At 56.7% G+C, this 19,565-nt stretch overlaps 1 protein-coding gene and 1 long non-coding RNA gene across 7 annotated transcripts in view; one reads left to right on the top strand and one right to left on the bottom strand.

Annotated features, from left to right (window-relative positions):
- Nucleotides 1–1,418: 1,418 nt before the first annotated feature.
- Nucleotides 1,419–19,565, bottom strand: part of NOS1 (nitric oxide synthase 1) — an 84,922-nt gene continuing 66,775 nt past the window's right edge. For 5 of the 6 annotated variants that reach the window (XM_064674650.1, XM_064674649.1, XM_064674648.1 and 2 more), the window contains exons 17-29: nt 17,115–17,231; nt 16,719–16,893; nt 16,188–16,326; nt 15,395–15,473; nt 14,696–14,889; nt 14,029–14,198; nt 13,590–13,800; nt 12,269–12,356; nt 11,887–12,008; nt 11,543–11,691; nt 10,761–10,955; nt 9,686–9,804; nt 1,419–8,778 (exon numbers count right to left, since the gene is read on the bottom strand). In XM_064674650.1, the coding sequence (XP_064530720.1) occupies nt 8,763–8,778; nt 9,686–9,804; nt 10,761–10,955; nt 11,543–11,691; nt 11,887–12,008; nt 12,269–12,356; nt 13,590–13,800; nt 14,029–14,198; nt 14,696–14,889; nt 15,395–15,473; nt 16,188–16,326; nt 16,719–16,893; nt 17,115–17,231 (1,774 nt within the window). In that variant the 3' untranslated portion in view covers nt 1,419–8,762. Of the gene's footprint in view, nt 8,779–9,681; nt 9,805–10,760; nt 10,956–11,542; nt 11,692–11,886; nt 12,009–12,268; nt 12,357–13,589; nt 13,801–14,028; nt 14,199–14,695; nt 14,890–15,394; nt 15,474–16,187; nt 16,327–16,718; nt 16,894–17,114; nt 17,232–19,565 lie in introns of those variants that run through there. The other variant, XM_064674653.1, reaches the window with a different exon arrangement.
- On the top strand, nt 14,189–15,151 carry LOC135423930 (uncharacterized). The gene is made up of 2 exons (XR_010435016.1): nt 14,189–14,247; nt 14,522–15,151. It is a non-coding gene; the product is annotated as an uncharacterized LOC135423930 (long non-coding RNA).

Here is a 19,565-nt window from a genome sequence, read left to right as displayed (position 1 = left end):
GCCCAGGAAGTTCTACCTGAACATGGGGACAACTTATTCCCTGTGCAGTGACCACACACTGGAACAGGTTGCCCAGAGAGGGTGTGGAGTCTCCCTCACTGGAGATATTCCAGTCTGGACACAGTCCTGTACAATGTGCTCTGGGATGACCCTGCTTGAGCAGGGAGGTTGGACCAGATGACCCACTGTGGTCCCTTCCAGCCTGGACCAGCCTGGGGTCCTGACAAGTGCCACAGACACTCAGGGGGGGACAGAGAGGAGGCCTTGGCTGAGGGCATTCTGCTGCCCTGTGTGTGGTGGCACGTGAGGTCACACCATGTGTGCACTGACCCCTGAGATATCGTCACCTCCACGTCTGCACTGACCCCTGAGATATTGTAACCTCCATGTCTGCAATGACACCTGAGATATTGTAACCTCCATGTGTGCACTGACCCCTGAGATATCGTCACCTCCACGTCTGCACTGACCCCTGAGATATCGTCACCTCCACGTCTGCACTGACCCCTGAGATATCGTCACCTCCACGTCTGCAATGACCCCTGAGATATCGTCACCTCCACGTCTGCAATGACACCTGAGATATTGTCACCTCCATGTCTGCAATGACACCTGAGATATTGTCACCTCCATGTCTGCAGTGACACCTGAGGTGATGCTGCCACCATATCTGCACTGATAGCTGAGGTCAGACCACCTCCGTGTCTGCACTGCCCCCTGAGGTGATGCCACTTCAGTATCTGCAGCAGTACCTGAGGTAATGTCATCTCAAGTGTCTGCACTAACACTTCAGGTAATGCCACCTCTGTGTCTCCACTGACACCTGAGGTGACACCACCTGAGTGTCTGCACTGACCCCTGAGGTGACACAGGGAAGGATTCCTTCCCAATATCCCATCTAACCCTGCCCTCTGGCAGTGGGAAGCCGTTCCCCCTTGCCCTATTACCGTCTGCCCATGTAAAAAATCGCTCTCCCTATTTTTTATAAGCCCCCTTCCAGCACTGGAAGGTTCCCCCTTGGAAGTGCACACTGCCTTCCCATGGGAAAAGCCATGTCCATACTTCCTCATTCACATCCTGCCATTCCCAGGTCTCTCCAGTGCTGCCTGGAGCGCTGCTGCATTCCAGAGGCTCCAGCACCAAAACTGCTCTGGATTGCACACAAAGAGCCCTCCGTGCTTGCCTGTGACATTTTCCCCGAGGACATGGTCTAAATGATGTGAAACATGGAGTGCTGTGACTCAAGCAGCCTTCCAAGGAGGTGTTTGTGTCTGGCAGGTAAGCAGGTATCGCTGATTGACGCCACCGAGCTATTTATAGTGCTCTGGCATTACAGGTGGCAGAGCAGAGCAAGGCCAAGGGATCAGCAGAGGCCTTTCCGTGCTAAAAACCCAGAGATAAGAGAAGAACGAGGTCTGTTAGGTTTTAGTTCACTTTTTTATTTGGACTGTAATGCAAACAGGCATAAGTATTCCATAAAATCAGAAGATTGGAACTATACAGAAAGAGGTGCATGCTTCAGAACAATGTGGATATCTTGCAAACAGAGGCAGAGTCAGTCCGAGAGAGGGGCTGGAGTACATTGGACGAATGGCAGAGATTTTAGCAGCATTGAGAGCTCAGAGGTAGGGGAAGACCACGTTTCTGACCACGCTTAAAGCACTGCTATGACCAAACACAAGGCGGCTCAGCCCGCTCCCACCGCCCCCACCCCCTCGCTCCTCGGGGGAAACCCACCTTGGCACCACACAAAAAGCTGCAGAATAAGCTGCCCCCTCCCCTCCCCACGTAACCTGTCGTATGGGATGCAAAGTGAGAGGAAAGACGACGTGCCAGTCTTAAATCGTGGCATCGTTCCATAAACCGAACGAAGGCACAGTGACATGAGGAGGTGCTGAGGGGAGGGAGGAGGGAGCGGGAGGACCAGAGAGCAGCCAGGGGTTGCAGTCTCATCCAGCCCAGCAGAATTTACCCATATCTGAGGAGTTTAGAAAACCTCTGCAACAGAAATTTTGGAAGTCGCCTGCCCCGAAGCCGCCACCCTTCCCAGAGCAGTCCCCGTCCTCGTCGTGGCACCGCCGCTCTTCGGGAGAAGGCCACCAGGAAATCAAAGGATCCAAACCAACCTTTGAGTCTTAGGCCTTTCAAAGGTGCCTAAGGGAGCCAAGGGAATAAACCCCCCGCTCCTATTACAGAAATTAATTGGCACTGAACATCGAATTCCCTGGGCAGCTGGCAGAACTCATGTTTCTAACTACATGCAATCTAAAAAGCAATGAGTCCTGGCTGAAAGTCATCTCACTGCTCACTCTCACTGCCTGGGGAATTGTGTGCACTCTGGAAAAGCTGCAGACCACTCACAAGCTCCTTACAGCACACAGAGCCCAGGGTTTTTAAAGGCATCTCAAGGCAGCAGAGCATGGGGATTCAACCTTGGGAATTGTGGGGATTTGCCTATTTTGCAGAACTCTAGCAAAGCAGGGATTTTGCATTGAATCTCACTGGCTTCAAAGCCATCGTTTCAACGCTGGAGATTCTGAAACACCGTCTTCTATTTCTGTTTCTCGGCTGCTGTAAAGTGTATTTTGTTCAGACATGATTCCATGCCACGATCACACAGAGAGGAAAATAAAAAAGCAGGCTCAGAAGCAAGTAGCATTAACGTCTCAGAAGATTAAGGCCGTTTTGTTGCCCTTGGAAAATTCTGAAATCTCCCTTAGCAATTAGTGTAGGAGCAAAACATTTGATTTAATCCGAAACAAGCTGATAGACTGTCTGCTTGCTTTCTGCTTGCTTCCCCCACCCAGAACCAACACGTGAAAACAAAGCAACAAGCTCTTTCAGATCAACTGTTTCGGCGTTCAGTCTTTCAGTTTTCGAAGTATTAGGGATGCCCCTGGAAGAAAAATATTTTGCCCAGTGTTTTTCCCTCGCGGGTTTCTGCACCAGCCCTGCAGAGACCTGTGCACAGGAGCTGAGCCACAGCCCAGCAGCGTGTTCCTGCTTTTCCACAGCCCTGCTAAACCAGGGATTCTCAGGGCAAGGCTCACAGGTCTGACTTTCTCACTTCGAGGTGCTTCCTCCCTGCTCCCTCCCCAAAATCTGGCCAGGTAGGACGTGAATAAGGCAGGAGAGCAGCAGTGAGACTCTCTCACTGCTAAACAAGCTGCCACTGCTCAGCCATGAACTCACAATCTGTTTGGGTTTGTTGTTTTTTTTTTTTCCCCTGTGATTCAGTGGCTCAAAATTCCATCACAGCCAAACATCTGTAGGGGTGGAGGCCAAGAGTTTCCACTCTACTTCATTCTGGGCACAGCAGGGAAAAGGTGGATCTCATCACAATGCCTGAATATTTCAGGAGTTACCTGTGCTAAATTCAAGCCGGTTTTGACCCCTCCTAAGCTCTGTTTTACTTCTGGAACCGAGTGCTTTAAAGCAGCCCCCTCTTCAGCCTTCCCCCACTCCCCTGATTCCCTATAAGACAGGCAGGGCCATATGGAAGAAGCTGGAGCTCAGATCTCCCTCGGAGGGTAGATTTCGGATGGATTGCCGGAGCCATGCATTGCAGGCACGTGCAAGTGCAGATTGACACAGCAAAAATATTGCCATCATAAAACTGCTGCTGCTGCTGCTGTGCAAGCCTGACCCTGCAAGCTGCCCAAATCCCCAGGGCCACTGAAGCCAGTGGGTGTGGAAGGCATTTTGGACCTGGGAGGACGTGGATCCTACACTGATTTTGTCCAAGTTTCAGGAATACGTTTTTTAAGAGCACTGGCCCAATTTTGCTCTTCCTGTTACAGCAGAAGAAATTGTTATAACAAAGAGAGTTACAGTGAAGTTGAATGGTCCTGAAAATGTGCCTCCATCTGTTCTGTAAAGGGACTGTGCTCCCCTCTGGAACTATCAACGCAATTGCAAAGTTATCTGAAGCAATTCTGAAGCTGGGAACTGGTCCCCGGTGAAAGAAGGAACAAAATTTAATTTTGAGCATAAAATTATCCTTCCAAAAAACGGTGGGAGCCCCCGGAGGGCGATGTAGTGGCTTCAGTGGTCATATGTCAGGCGGCAGCAGCTTTGGCTTGGGCTTGGTGCAAGTCCACGAAGCTTCAAACACAGACACACCCTCTCCCCCACCACCAGCTTGACCAAACCGGGGTCAAGGTGTTCACAGCCCCGTGGTGCTCACAGGTGGTGCTCAGTCTGCACCCACACCTCCCCAGCCCTGCGAGAGGAGCTGCAGAGAGCAGCTGAGCAGGGCTGCAGGTTTGCTCCCTGTGATCCCAGCGGGAATTTGCCCACCGGGAATTTCCCTTGTCAAACGAAGTCGGAGGGCGGGAGCAGGAGGGCGGCCCCGCAGGAACAGGCTCTTCCCAGCACAAGGCACTGTAAGTCCGTGTCCGTTCCCAGGAGCTGCCCTCGCCCAGCAGCTGGCTGCACCTTTTGGCTGGGCAGGCAGGGCTGAGGAGGAGAAGGGCGGGATCTCCAGAGGGAAGTGGCAGAGGGAGCCTGGTTGCAGCCGGGATGGGGTGGGAGGCGTCGCACGCTGACAGCAAAGGGACCGCGGGAGCAGTGACAGGCTGGACACGGGCTCGTGCAGCCCCTGGCTCTTCCCATCTCCTCCCCTGCAGCAGCTGTGCTCCTCCTCACTCAGGACACAACGGGAGGGTCGCTGGTCGTGCACAGACACGGTGACTCGGGGTGTGGACAGTGCCCTGCTCACCCCCGGGGACACAGAGGCGCGGGAGGGGACAGGGAGCGAGGACAGCCCAAAGTCAGAGCCATTCCTCTGGCCAGTGTGACGGGCTCGGTTCCTCACGTGTGACGAGCTCAGGCCTTCACAGCCACAGCTGTGGAGGTGACATCTCTGTGAGGCCACTCCTGATGGCAGACATCTCATTATTTTCCTGCTGTCTCTCATAAACAGAAGAACAACAAACTCCCAGGCCGTCCTTCTGGGCAGATGAAACATTTGAATTTCATCAACAGCACAGGCACCAGATACCCTTGCGCTGAAGGAGCAACTGATTTTTGCCTGCTAGTGGACACAGCAGGCTGGGAAAACACAGAACCTTTTCCCAGGAGTTTTCAAGTCCATATAACACCTTTCTGTGGACGATTGAAAGACCCATGAATTAAAATCTTTGCAGAAAAAAACCACTTCATAGTGTCTTGCAAATCAAATCTCCTGTTTAGAGAAGAGTCTCTTCAGTACCTGGGGAGTGAAAAGGAGCAGAGCTGCTCCAATGGGGGGGAGGGTGGTGGTGGATATCCACCAGGAGAGGGATTGGGACACTGGGTCAGGCTGGGTGTCCATCAGGTGCCCTTGCCACTGGAGCCCTGGGGGGCTGTGAAGGAGCTTGGATGGGCAGCAGGCACCTGGAGGTGACAGATTTGTGAGCTGAGCGCCCAAGGGGCACAGGCCCTCCACGTGTGACACCCCTGAGCAGCTCATCTGTGGCAGACCCCACCTCACCCTCTGCATTTATTCATGCCAGAGACATTGTGGCTACACCCACACGTCAGAAATGTCACATGGAGATGAGCAGAGTCTAGACAACTGGTGGAAGAGCCACATTTATGGAATAATAAAGCAGAGCCACAAGTTTCTTTCCCCCTGTGCTGTGGGAGAAAATGAAGCTCGAGGGGAGTGCGAAGCCCCTGCAGGCAAAGGGGATGGAGGAGAGAAATTCAGACGTCTGAGACTGACTCGACAGAAAACAGGGAATCAAAATTCCCAGTGTGGCTTGTGAGGACTGAATGGTCCTATTCAGTGGGAGCAGAGAGGAGCCCTGGGGGACATAAACTCCATGGGCCTTCATGGCAGGGATGGTGTTTGTCCTCCAGGGCCAGGCAGGGAGCATGGCCTTAAAATATGTTTATTAATTCCCTTCCAAAGGGCTCTGAAGGACTCACAGATCCAACGCCTGTTGAACGTGGGAAGGTTTTGCCATCTGCCTGGCACAGACCCCTTTGGAGACCCCACAGAAGGCAAGGCAAGGCACACAGTTCCCTGCTGTTTGCACTGGCAGCTCAGGTGGGAAGGGGGTGATGGAGGTGGCAAGTTTTGGGGTGCAGGAAAAGCAAGCCTGTTCAGCTCAGACACAGCACCCAGCAGCGATACGATTTCCAGGGGGGAGATGTTACAGCCATGCAGGCAGAAGGCAGGACAGGAGGAAACTACTTGCCAGCAACACAGGGAGAGCTGGAAAGAGGATGAAGACGAGGGAATTCCTTTGGGCACTCCCTCCTCCTCAGGCTGTAATGCTCCTTCTACCCAAGGAGGCCCAGAGCACAAAGCCCAGAGCCAGAATCAAATTTCCCCAAAGAAGACGATGAGTTTGATTTTATTCCTTTAGCTGCAGCCATAGGGTCGGGGGGCAGGACCAGGCTCTGGGGCCTGGGAGCTGTCCCCACAAACAGTTCCTCTGCCCAAACTCCCCCGTCCCAGCAGCAGAGGGACCCAGCAAAGGGATCCCCATCCCACTGCCCGCCCTGGCTTTAGGGCACAACCCAGAGATGCACCGTGGGCTGCCCTTTGCCCTGCCCTGCCCTGCCCTCACCCCCAGGTCACCAAGTGCCCGGGGGGGCTGACACAAAGCTGGCTGTGCCCCTGGCTCCCTGCCCTGCTGCCAGCCCTGCCAGCCCGGCGAGCTCGGCTCTGGCCACACTGTGGCAGCATTCCTTCGCGTTTCGTACTGGGACCAGCAAAAACGAGGCCTGGATCTCAAATCCTCCCGGTGCCTGGAGGCTTTTCGCTCCCGGATTTTGGGCTGGAGTTCCTTCAAGCATTCAGGGAGTCGAAGTTGCAGAAGATGGTCACGGCACGTGGAGATGCAGCCAGGCAAGAGGAAGGAGAGGGCAGGAGGTCTTGGATGAGGGTGGGAATAACCGCACAGCCCGAGGCTGGGGAGCCGGCACGGCTTGTTCCGTGGGCTGGGAGAGCAGCAAACCTCCTGCAGCTGTTTTTTGTTCTGACTTTGGCTTAGGGCAGACAATCTCAGCCCCCTGAAAGCGAGCTCACCAGTGCAGCTCCCGGACAAAGCCTCTGCCGTGGCCGGTTGCGATGCTTCGCTCCGTGCAAGCCTCAGTGCACAGCTCAGCAGAGCAGGGGCAGGGGGAAAGCACCAGCACCTGCCACCTCCAAATGCCAACCTCCTCTCCCTACCTCCAGCCAGAGCTGCAGCCACGTCCTGCTGTCCTTGTCCTGGCAATGAGGGAGGATGAACCTTCTTCAGGGCGCGGAAGAGAGGAGGAGGAAGGACACCCAAGGTCGCACGTGCTCTACCTCGCAGGCAGCTCTGCCCTGTTAAAGGGACTGATACCTCTCCGTGTTAACAGCTTGCTTTTGGGGCCAGGTTTTTGCAGCAGGGCTGAGGTGTGAGGGTATCAGAGCCCAGAATCACACAGCACCTTTGCAGCTGACCTCACCTCCCTTCTCACAGGAGATGTCCTGGTAGAGACAGCTCGTGCTCCCGCCGAGGGGGCTGGTTCACCACAGGGATGCCACACGGATTTCTCTTGGCAGGAGGTCGCTCCACGCTGGCGTTTTCTGCTCCCAAAGCTGTGGAAGTGGCTGGGGTCTGCTGTGCCAGAACTGCCCATGGCACTGTGCTAAGGTGGAGCTGATGCTCTCTGGGGTTTCAAGACTCCTCCGTTGGCACATCCTCACCAAGGACCTGGAGCCTCCACAACCCTCCATGTGCTGCCTTCCCAATAAGCTTTGTAACAAGAGGTGCCTCTTGCAGCTGGAGTTGGAGACGCTTCTCTCCCATCCTCATGGCTTTCCAGGCTCACCTGGGAGAGGGTTCACAGCATAAAAGCTCTGGAATGCAGCCCAGTCTCAATCTCTCCCACCAGCATCATGGCTGCAGATCCCATATCTCCTGGGAAACCCTCTGGAGAACAGCCTGGGCCAGCAGCAGTCACTGCCACGAGCTTTTCCTCAGCATGCACATCAGCCTGCGTGTTCTGTGCTTGCTCCTCTGGGGGAGGACTTTCATGCCAGCAAAAGTGGGGACTGAGCAGAGGGAGAGGCTCACAGGGAGCAGGGAGCAGAGAAAGGGGCAAACACAGCACAGAGCCCATTTAGGAGAAATCATGACACATAAATCCTGACACAAACAGACACATCTGTACCCAGGCTGCTTGGGGGGGGAACAACATTCACAGGCACGAGGGCACTGCACATCATCTGCCCCCAGCCTCGGGCATATGTACAAGTCCAAAGGAAAGCCATGAAAACACGAGGATTCAGCCAAGCCCCGAGCTGGGGAAAGGGGGATCCTGGGGGGAACGACCCCCTGCTCTAGTCAAGCAACAGGACCGAGCCATTGCCCACCCCCTGCCACCTCTGCTCTCCCCCAAAACACCAAAAACGAGGGTGATCACGAAGGTGGTGATTTCATGCAGCTGCAAAATGCCCTCGTGAGGAGGAGGGGAAATGTGGAGATCTGTAAAGAGCCACTGCGGGTTATAAAGCCACCGTACTTCAGTGGGGAAATCCGGGGAAGGGAAAGGGGGATGGGGGGGGAAGAAATGGCCACAGGACAAGAGCAAGAGAAAGAGGAAGAAAAGGAAATAAAAATCATCATCATCATCATCAGGACACAACAACAGGACGAGAGACAGAGCGCTTTCCATGGGCAGTTCCCCGTGGAAAAGGAGCCACCGTGTCCGTGAAATACAAAACCCAGTGCCCTCCAGCTGGAGGGGGCAGCAGGTGCTGGGACTGGTTTGGCATCCCCTTGGGGCGAAGGGTCCGGTTAGGAGCAGAAAACCCTGCAAGGGAAAGGGGAGAAAGGCCAGCCTTAGGGGGAGCAGTGAGGAGCACGGGATCATCCCGACCTGGATGTGCCACAGGCAGGGGTTTACAGAGCCCTTTGCAGCTGGGTGAGGAAGGGAACCTTTATCCCTCTCTCAGGTGCTCTGTGTACAGTGCAGACCCCAAAGCATGTGATGCCTTGGGAGAAAAATTCCCACCAAACCTCAGGGATGTTGGGAAACCCAGAGCCAAGCTCTGGGTCAGGCTACTGAGGGCCAGCACAAGGAGCAAGATCCACCCAGCTGCCCATCCTTTATCCTAAATAATCCTTCTGCTCAGCCAGGGAAAATCCCACCACGACAGAGCTGAGCAAATGGCAGGACATGGTAGAGCAGAAACAAACACAGCAAAATGTCAAGACTTTTTACTTCTTCTGGTTGTTTTTACAATAGCAGGAAGAAAAAATCCCTAGATCTTTCCTAACCGGGCATGGAGCATCCTGGAGACCTCTCCCAGCTGCTGCATGGACACCTGGAGCCAGCCAGGTGCCCCCCTGGAGCTGGGGGGAGTCACCCCTTCCCACGGCTCTTTCCAGCCTGGAGGAAGGCAGCTGGCAGGGCTGTTTTCCTTGGAAATTCCCTTTGGATAGGATGGTGTCTGAGCACTCAGTGCAGTAACCCAGGAAGCCGGGGGGGGGGGATTTGTCCTAGTGAGGTGACACCTATTTCAGAGACCCTATTTCAGAGACACTATTTCAGAGACACCTATTTCAGGTGCCTCCTATTTCAGAGCGCCAAAATCCATGCCTTTCTCAGGACCAGGGAGGTTGAGGAAGTTAAATCTTCCTTCCCCATCCCTTCCCAGTCCTGTAGCCCACGCACTTGGGAGGCCACTGCAGGGGTTAAAACAAACATGTCAACTCACTCATCCGTGTCTTTTTTGCTCTCCTCGATGAAGGCGATGGACTCGGATCTAAGGCGGTTCGTCACTTCGTACGTACGCAGGGTGACTCCAAAAATATCCTCGTGGTACCGGCTGTCATCCTGAGGGACAGGGTGGCAGAGGGGAAGAAGGAGCATTTGCAAACAGTTGGTGTTGTTGCAGGCTCTGGTGTGGCGGGGAGGTGCCACACACACGGCGAAGGGCCTGGGGTCTGTCACGGGAGGGGGTGGGATGGCAGGGCAGAGGGGCAGGAGTGAGCAGGGAGGGGAAGTGACCTTGCCAAGGTCACAGTGTGGGGCAGCCCAGGAGCTGCTCCCTGTGTTAGATCTCCTCAGCTGCTGGCAGCCCAGGGACTGCCTGGCATCAGGGGGACAAGCAGCCAAAAGCCAGCCCATGTACAACCAACTCTGGGCTCCCTCAGCTCCTGGGTGGAGTGTGGGGACGTGGTTCAGAAGGGGTCATCCCACAGGAATCAGGCTGGATTATCTTCCTGAGCATCCATCCCTGGGCCTGTGTCCCAAACTGAGCTCGTCTGGGCTCCAGCTGCAACTTCTGGGCAACGTGTTTGCCCAGGGACATCACCCTGCCAGCCACAGAGATGGGGAGATTTGGACAGGGGGCCCCACAAACTGCCCTGCTGGATGGGTGGGACGGAGGGACTTAGTACAGTGGTCTGTGATAGAGGGACTTAAAAGCAATCCTTGTTTGAAGGAGGGACTGATCAAGGTGAACAATCCCTGCCTGGGCTACCAAGGGTGCCCAGCAGGTTCTGTCCCAGTGCCCAGCACAGCAGCAGCTCATCCCAGGAGCCCAGCGTGGGCTGAGGGGGCTGCAGGGCTCCTGCAGAGCAACGAGACTTCCCCTGTGCACCCGAACTTCTGGGAGATCACCCTCCTGACCTCTCCCAGCCCTCGGCAGCGGGGGCAGGACCACAACCCCCCTTCCCAGTGCCCGTCACCTCGCGCTGCCCGCGCGGCAGGAGCAGGCAGGAGCGGGCAGCAGCTGCACTGCCCGTGGCAGGGGCCATGTGGGGTCTCAGGGGGCACACACCGCTCACCCTCAGCTTGCTGATGAAGGCGCCCGCCTCCTCCACCGACAGCTGGCCCTGCTGCCTCACGATGCGCTGGACGGTCTTGAGGACGTCCCCGGCCATGGTGACATCCCCGCAGACGTAGATGTGGCCTCCCTGCTCCTTCAGCGCTCTGAACACCGTCTGGGCCAGCTGCTCCTGCAACACGTCCTGCACGTATTTCTGAGGGAGGAGGAGGAGGAGGGAGATGGGATTGACTCCAGTTTCTCAGCCCTACCCACCCGCCGGCTCTGTGTGCACCAGCCGCCCTTGAGGCAGCAGTGCAAGGTGACACCTCTTTGGGGAAACGAGCCCGAGCCTCGCAGCACCCACAGGGACAGAAAAGAGATGGGGAAGGCGGCAGAGCATCGTCCTGCCCTTGCACGTTCACACCTTCACCATGTCTTTCGTGGCCAGGCCTGCTCAGGTGCCTGTGGGAATTCGGAGCAGGCTTTGCGCTGGCTCTGGTGACATCCCTCCTCGCCCACCTGCTTGAGAAGATGGCCCTTTCCCCTCCCTCGTCTGCTCCCACCCAGTGAGGATGGCTGCAGCCCCCCAGGGCAAAGCATGAGCAGTGTGGGCACACACTGGGGTGGTGCAGGGATGGGGACGTGCCCTGGGAATGGGGCTGCACTGGGAAGGGATGATCCTGCACACTCATGGCATGAGCTACCGGGGCCGTGCCAAGGGACGGGCACCTGCACCATGTGCTGGCTGGCCAGGGCCACCCAGGGCTGCCCGGCAGCACCGCAGCAGTGCCCACCACACACCTTTGGTTTGTCTGGCTCCCGGGAGTAGGCTGTGTACAGCTCTCTGAAGACACCTTGGGCTTTGGCAAAGAGCGTCTCCTCCTTGTAGATGTGGTCGATCCTGGACTGCCGGCAGCCAAACACCAGGACCATGGGACAAGGCTTCAGCCCTGGGGAGGATTGGAAGCAGGTAACCCAGGGATCACCGATCCCCAGGTTCTGGAAGCCACCTCCCTCCAGACCTGCCAGCAGATCCGCTGGGACATCCCAGGCAGGAGACTGGACCCCTCCATCCCTCTGCCACCAGCCCAGGGTTCCCAAGCAGTGCCTGAGATGAGGTTCAGGAGGGACAAGCGTTGACCCACCTTTGTGCTGGATCTCAAAAAGCCGCTGCTGCCAGAAGCTGCGGAAAGGGGCGATGCCGGTGCCGGGGCCGATGAGGATGCAGGGCACCTGGGGGTCCTGGGGCAGGTGGAACCCGGGGGCACTGCACACACCAAAGACACCGGTTAAACCCAAGCTCCCTCCCTCATCTCTGCCCACAGCCAGCTGAGACAGCACCTGGGCAGGGAGGGGTAGAAAACCAGGTGAAATCCCAGAGAGCAACATTTAGCGCAGAACTGCACCCGAGGGCTTTTGCTCACAAATCCAGCCTTGTTTTCTCCCACCATGAGAAGAACTGAGGGCAGACATCCCATCCTGCAAGGGGGCTCACCCAATCTTTCCCACCCCTTGTGGAACACTTACCCCCTTACAAAGCAGGGCACCACTTCATCGGGCTGTATCCGATTGAGCCAAGAGGAGCAGACTCCGTGGTGGATTGGCCCTTCTCCATCTGGGAGGGGAGGGAAGGAGGTCTGTACCTGATGCACCAGCCAACAACTCCAGTTGTCCTCTTTTCTAAAACCCTCCCTGCTACATCCCACATGAGCACCTCACTGAGACAGTCAGTGTCTCTGCACCCATTCCCCTTGTAGAACTTGGTAGAACTGGCACTCAGATCCCTCCGTGGAGCTGCCCAAGTTCACCCAGAACCTGGGAGAGTTGGGCCTCCACAATATTTAGGAAGAACCCGACTCTTCTTTGGTCCTTTTTGGCAGGAGCAGCATTGTGCTGTGGTGCTCCCAGGCACAAGCCCTCCGTGGCAGCCCCAGACGGATGTCCCCGTGTCCCACCTGCTGTCTTCTCTGTGTCCCACTGGCTGCAGGAGCACCAGGGCCCTGCCCATCTACACCATCACCAGGGCTGCTTGGGCAGGTGCAGAAATTTTCCTAGGGGCAATGTGGACTTTGGGGTGGGCAAACAGGGCCCTACACAGAGCTTGGATTATGCACCTCACCCAGACACGGCACCTCTGGAATAAGCTGCCGTTTTATGGACGGTTGTTCTCCATAACATGGCACAGCCATGCCATGGGTTGAGGGAATCTGGTCACTCCAACAGGTAGAAAAGCTTTAAATACCATCTCTCTGCCAAAGGTTTTGTGCTGTTGCCCATGTGTCCAGCTCTGGGCCCTCAGCTCAGGAAGGACATGGAGGGGCTGGAGCAGGTCCAGAGAAGAGCAACAAGGCTGGGGAAGGGACTGGAGCACAAGTGCTGTGAGGAGAGGCTGAGGGGGCTGGGGCTGTTCAGCCTGGAGAAGAGGAGGTTCAGGGGAGACCTCCTCACTCTCTGCAACTCCCTGACAGGAGGGGGGAGCCAGGGGGGGGTTGGTCTCTTCTCCCAGGCAACCATCAGCAAGACAAGAGGGCTGGGTCTTCAGCTGTGCCAGGGGAGGTTTAGGTTGGATATTAGGAAGAAAGTTTTTACAGAAAGGGTAATCAGGCATTGGAATGGGCTGCCCAGGGAGGGGATGGATTCTCTGTCCCTGGAGGTTTTTAAGGTAAGACTGGATGTGGCATCAGTGCCATGGGCTGGGAACCACGGCGGGGTTGGATCAAGGGTTGGACTGGATGATCTCGGAGGCCCCTTCCAACCCAGCTGATTCTATGATTCTATGATTCTATGATTCTATGATTCTATGATTCCATGTGCTGCTGCTCTGCCCCTGCTCCCCCCAGCCCGGTACCTCTGGTGCGGTAGGAGACCACGGCCACGGTGAGATGGACCTCGCCCGGGTACAGCTCTGGGGAGGAGCTGATGGAGTAGTAGCGTGGCTGGAGGAGGGGGAGCTGTGTGAGCAGCAGCGTGGAGGGCATCTGCACCGAGGGGAACTCCTCCAGCACCTCCACGATGGTGGGGTTCTTGGACCACTTCCACTCCTCGTACTCCTGCAGGCCCTGGAGAGAGGGAGGAGAGAGCTGCAGCATCCACCTCTTCCAAGCCAGGTGCCTCCACTGATATCCCACCAGGTCCCTAACAAATGTGGGTGGCAGTGAAGGCAGGGCAGGAGGAGCCCTGCTGCCATGGGTGGAGACTCAGCCTCACCAAACAGTGTGGGATGAAAACGCCCTGGGGTTGTGATTGTCCCTCAGGGCCTTGGAGAACATGGGGCTTGGGGTCCTTACCTTGCTGAGGACCTGCAGACGTTTCTTCTCCGTCTCACTGGTGGCCAACAAAGCAAACTGCTGCAGCAGCAGGGGCGTGGGAGGGGTGGTGATGTCCAAATAGTACTTAAAAGCCTGGAAGATGGTGCACGGTGGGACACGGTTCTCGTCTGTCCAGTTGCTGATGACACCTGCCAGGAGGGAATGCAGCACAAGCACGGGATCAGCACAAGAGCCAAGGTGGGCAAATCTCTGCTTTCACCCCCCATGTCAGCTCTGAGACAGTGGATTACTGTGTTCCAGCTCTGGTTACACTGTGCATGGCTGTGTCAGACTTATCCCTGAAATACAGGGTTGGGATGGTCCATCAACACCCCCTAACTCTTCTTTCCAGTCCTAGACGCTGCTCTTTCTATGAAAATATAAACACCTTTAATTTTCCCAAGGAATAAGGAAATATCTTCCCCAGGGCCCTGCTCACCCTTCAAACCCTTTCTCTACATCCCGAGTGCAGAGGAGCCACAGCTCTGGGCAGAGGAAGGTTGAAGGAGGTGCTCCCAGTCCAGGAAAACACAACAGCGAGACGGGAAATGATTTCTCCTGGGGGCCACCCAGCACCCTGAGGAGCTGCTGCAGGAGCTGGGCGAGGAGGAGAGAGGCCCCCCGTGCAGGAGGTGGCCCTGGTTACCTAGAGCCGTGCTCCTCTCCTCCAGCAGCTCCACCTTCACCAGCTGGTTGGCCGGAGGGGCATCTTCAAGCCTGTCGATCAGGGCGTTGACCAAGTCCTCGTGGTTCCCTGGAAACACCCCCAGGTGGTCCCCGGGCAGGTACTGCAGCCCCTGGTGCCCCTCGGTGTGCAGGCGCAGGAAGATAGTCAGGCGGCTGCAGGGAAAGGAGGGAAAGGAGGGAAAGCAGGACGTGTTTTTGGGGGAGTCGCTGAGCTCTGGCCTCGAGAACTGCTGGGCGTGCTGGGCACTGGTGGCACGGCCAAGCCGCGGTGCCCCCTGAGCGTGTCCCCAAGGTCACAGCAGGGAGAGGGGACGCTGCATCCCCCGCCTCCCCCCCGCCCCCCGCGCCGCTGACTCACCCTCGGGGGCTTTTCAAAAAGGGAAAAAAAAACCAGTTTAACCTCTTGTTTCAGCAATTTGATCGTTTCTTTGGCTTCCCATCCCCCGGGGCTAATTGAGGCAGCAGCAGCAGAGATTTTGCCGGGCACAGAGGCGGGGAACACCCCTCCCCGGCTTCACGTGGCTTCCAGCATTACTCAGGGTTTGCACAGAGGTGGATTCCATGGGGCGTTCAGGGGTCAAGGTCAGCAGCACTGCGTGCACGGGTGCTTGGGTGCACCACCAGGCTGTCCAGCTCCCAGGAGAGCTGCACTTCCTACCTGGACTTGGGGCTCTGCAGGTTCTGGCGCGTGATCAGCCGGGCTGCATAGACACGTTTTTTGTGGATGCTGTACAGTCCTGAGGAGGAGAAGTGTCAGGGAAGGAATTCAGCAGAGGCCTCTGGCTCTCGCAGGGCTGTTGGTCACTGCTGAGGGCTCAGCCCTTCAGACCAGTGCTGGCCACAGCCAGAGGACCACGGGCTCACCACCCTCCTGCTTGACCACTGTCCTCCACAGCTCCAGCGAGCCTGGGGGATCAGAAACCCCAGGGGACAACCAAACACGTGTCCCTTTTGTCAGTGACCCAGGAGGACTCTGAGACGCAGGGATGTGCCCTCACGTGCCCGCAGGCACCTCTCGCTGCCAGGGCCACCTGGCTGGCAGGGAAGAGCCTGGATTTGGGAAGAGCTGAGCAGCCAGTGCGGCAGATCCTCAGCTGCAGGAGCCGTGCTGAGGGGCCAGGTGTCGTTGGGCTGGACCTGCCACGGAGCGGCATTGGATGGAGAGAGCTTGGAAAGATCCCAGGTTTCCAGCTCCCTGGTTCAAAAAATGGGGTCAGGAGGAGGGAGATCAGATCATCTCCAAACATCTCTGTTACGGACACAGACAGGGACCAGCCAGAGGGGCCTGAGACCATCACAAGCTGCTCCCTGGGCATGTGATGGCGGTGAAAGGCAAGGCTGAAATGCTGGGAATTTAACACAGAACAAGCAAGGAGGTTTGGCCCCTTTGCCCTCAGTGAAACCCACTGTGTCTCCTCCACCTGCCCCACCAGGTGACCCCATCTTCATACCTTGTGTGAGCTCTGGGGCCTCGGCCACGTAGGTCAGCCGAAACTTGCTCCTCTTCCAGCTGCGGTCGTTGCTGATGAGGGAGTTGTTTGCTTTCTCGATGTTCACGTCGTCCCCCACGCAGAACACGTCACACGCTGCCTGCAGCACACACCAGGCTCTCAGGCATCCCCCCCTGCCCCTGGGGAGCCCCCTTGTCCCAGCCCACCCCTGCCAACCGAGGAGAAGGAGCCCCCAACATGCAGGGCTACACCAGTGGCCATGGGCGTGCCTCGTGGTGCCCTCCTTCCTCCTTCCCCAAACATCTGGGATAACGCAGGAATTCAAGCCAGCGCTCCCCCTCGGTGTGCAGCACAAACCAGAGCGTCACCTCCACCAAAATACGGAGCATCCCAGGCTGGGGCGGTGCCAGAGTGTCCGAGAGCAGGGAAGGAGAGGCTGGGTTTTGATCCAGCTCTAACCAGCAGCTGTGCTCTGTCCCTTTGTTCTTCTCCCCCCTGCTCCTCCCCGGAGCACCAGGGAAGCGGGTTTACCTTGAAGACCTTCTTGGCCCAGGTCCTGAAGGACTCCTCCTGGCCGCAGAGCTCGTCCCCCTCTCCCATGCGGAGGATCCTCTCCCCGCCCAGCTCCTCCAGGAGCGTGTCCACGGCCCGGGCGAAGGCGCAGAAGTGGGGGTAGGCACGTGAGCCCAGCCCAAACACGGAGAACCTGCGGAGAGGGGGCTCAGCTGTGGCTGCCCAGCTGGGAGGGACACTGGCACCCCCTCTCCTGCCCCACCACCCCCCAGGGAGCGTGGAGGGGTCTGCAAGTGGCTAAAATACACCACGTGTGGGGTAAGAGCTGGGGGGCAGACGGGCTCTGGGCAGCACCGGCTCCTGCTCTGTCCCTCCTGCAGCAGGAACTCCTGCCTCCCGCCCCGTCCCCTTTACCTGACGTTAGCCAGAGGCCCCGTGCTCTCAAAGTTGTCCCTGGAATCAGGGCCATCACTGGAGGATTTCCGAGCGTCCGAGTAAGAGGAGACGCTGTTGAAACGGACCTTGTAGCTCCTGTGAACAGCAACAACAGCCAGTGTTCCAGAGGTGACACCTGGGGAGGGTCCTCCCCGGGGACCAAATTGTGCAAGGAAACCCAGCCAGAGCTCAGGGTTCAATATTCCATGTGCTCCCTCCCAGGGTTAGGCCACCCACGGTCAGCTCCATGAGGTCCTTGGCCACCCCATTGTCCCCAGTGGTGCAGAGCTGACAGGACCTTTGGCACCACCTGTCCTTCCCTGGCAGCACACAAGGTCGGGTGTATGTCTGAACAGATATTCTGAGGGTGTTTTTTTCATTCATAGGAAGTGGAAAATAAATTTAAAAGAAAAAAAAAAAGGAGCGAGAGAAGAAGGGATGAGGAGGGGGAAGGGGAGAGGAGGAAAAAAAATCTGACAACAGCAGAAGTATTTCTGAATCGAACCATCTTCAAAAATTGCTCTCCACAAGGGTTTCTAAATATACTGGCAGAGCAGCGAGGCTGTGGTGTGTGCATGAGTCACGGCAGACCTCCTGCACCCGGCACGGCATCACAGAGACAACCCCGGAGAGAAACCACTGCCAGGGTCACAGAGCCCTGGGCTCCAGGGCTGCTCCACAGCCTCCTCCTTCCTTCCCTCCCAGATTTCCACGCTTTCCTGCTTCACTCCACCTGCTTCGGTCCACTTCTTTCTCTGCCGTGCCCGTGTCCTGCCCCCGGGTCAGCCCAGGTTGTGTGGGGAGGGCAGGGCAGGGCAGCACAACCCATGGGGTGAGGTGGGCACAAAGCCCAGATTCCCCAGGGGGGTGCTGGGTCCCAGGTTGGGGCACCAGCAGCTTTTGCTGCAATGGGAAGGTCCCTGTGGTGGGAAATGACTGCTGAAGGATGGGCTGCATCGAGCAGCAGGTCCTTAAATAGGAATGGCTGATGAATGCCTCGGAAAACCCTTGGAAAACCCTTGCTGGAAGACATGAGGAATCAAATCTACAACCACGGCACAACCACAGGGCTGTGGTCAGAGAGCTACGGCCACAGTGCCCTGGCAGGCTCCTCCAGACACTGGGATTTAGAGAGGCCACCCCACCCTGAGGGGTCTCAGCCACCCTCAGCATTCCCTGTTGGACACGGAGGTGGGAGTGGGCAGGAACTGCTCTCTCCAGTTCTATTCTACAGACCCCAGGCTGACACTGTCCCTCTTCCCCAGACAGTCTCCTCCAGGTCTCCTTTTCTCACTGCAAAAGCTTTTTTCCATGTTTAATATCAGCAAAGTCCTGGACATGGATTGGGGCAATCCCAAGCATAAATACAGGTTGCCCAGAGAAGCTGTGGCTGCCCCTGGATCCCTGGAAGTGTCCAAGGCCAGGCTGGACGGGGCTTGGAGCAACCTGGGCTAGTGGAAGGTGTCCCTGCCCATGGCAGGGGGTGGCACTGGATGAGCTTTAAGGTCCCTTCCAACCCAAACCATTCTATGATTCTGTGATCTCTTCCTGCCATCCAGAGCTGTGACCTCTTGGCCTGTCTTGCAGGGAGCACAGGCAGCAATTTATTCCCTCCACCTCTGCAGCCACCTTTTCCATCTACGAAATCTGCCACCTCACTCCATTTCTGCCTCCTTTCCTCCGGATAAAATAGCTCTCACCCTTTTGATCCGTTGCTGTTTCCAGCACTCTGCCCACTTTTGCTGTCAGGTAACGGAGCCACAGGCTCTCCTGGCTCTTAGAAACTCCTGCCAGCCCTGAAATTACACTTAGAGGTGACTGGGACAACGAGCCCTGAGCTTTTTATAAACTGGGCTTTTTATCCTCCTCAAATCTGCCTGGCTCCTCACGGGCGGTACCGCCGCACCCAACCCGGTGTTACACCCCAAAAAGTGAAGATCCTCGGGGTGAGAACCACGTGTGAAATGGTGCAGACACCTCCAGAGCATCCCTGTTTTGTCGGCTGTCCCCATTAAGGCACGAGGCCATCAGGAACCGGGTGGGTTTTCAGCAGCCCTGCGGGGGTCCCTCAGAGGACTTGGCTGCTCAGCAAGGGAACAGCTTCGGGGCTGCAGCATGGCCAGCACTGGAGAGCCACAAATTGGTGTTTGTCACCGCCCTGCAGCCCCACCCACGCTGCTCAGGCAGAAAGGCAGGGCGGGGAAATCCCCCTGCACCCCCCTGACCGGGGCTAATTCACCCGTAATTAAGGAGCAGCCTTTTGCCAGTTGTTGACCGGGCAGACATTCCAGAGCAGAGCAGTGTCCCAGTTCAGTGGAATAGATTCTTCTTAGTAGCTAAAATCAGAGGAGACCCCAAGCAATTTTAACACTTTGTCTGCCCTCCCTTCCCAGCCTCTGGAATGTTGCACCGAGATTCTCAAGGCTCATC

This window comes from Pseudopipra pipra, chromosome 18 (genome assembly GCF_036250125.1).
Source record: "Pseudopipra pipra isolate bDixPip1 chromosome 18, bDixPip1.hap1, whole genome shotgun sequence".
NCBI classification, from domain to species: domain Eukaryota; kingdom Metazoa; phylum Chordata; class Aves; order Passeriformes; family Pipridae; genus Pseudopipra; species Pseudopipra pipra.
This window is presented reverse-complemented; position numbering and strand designations above follow the sequence as displayed.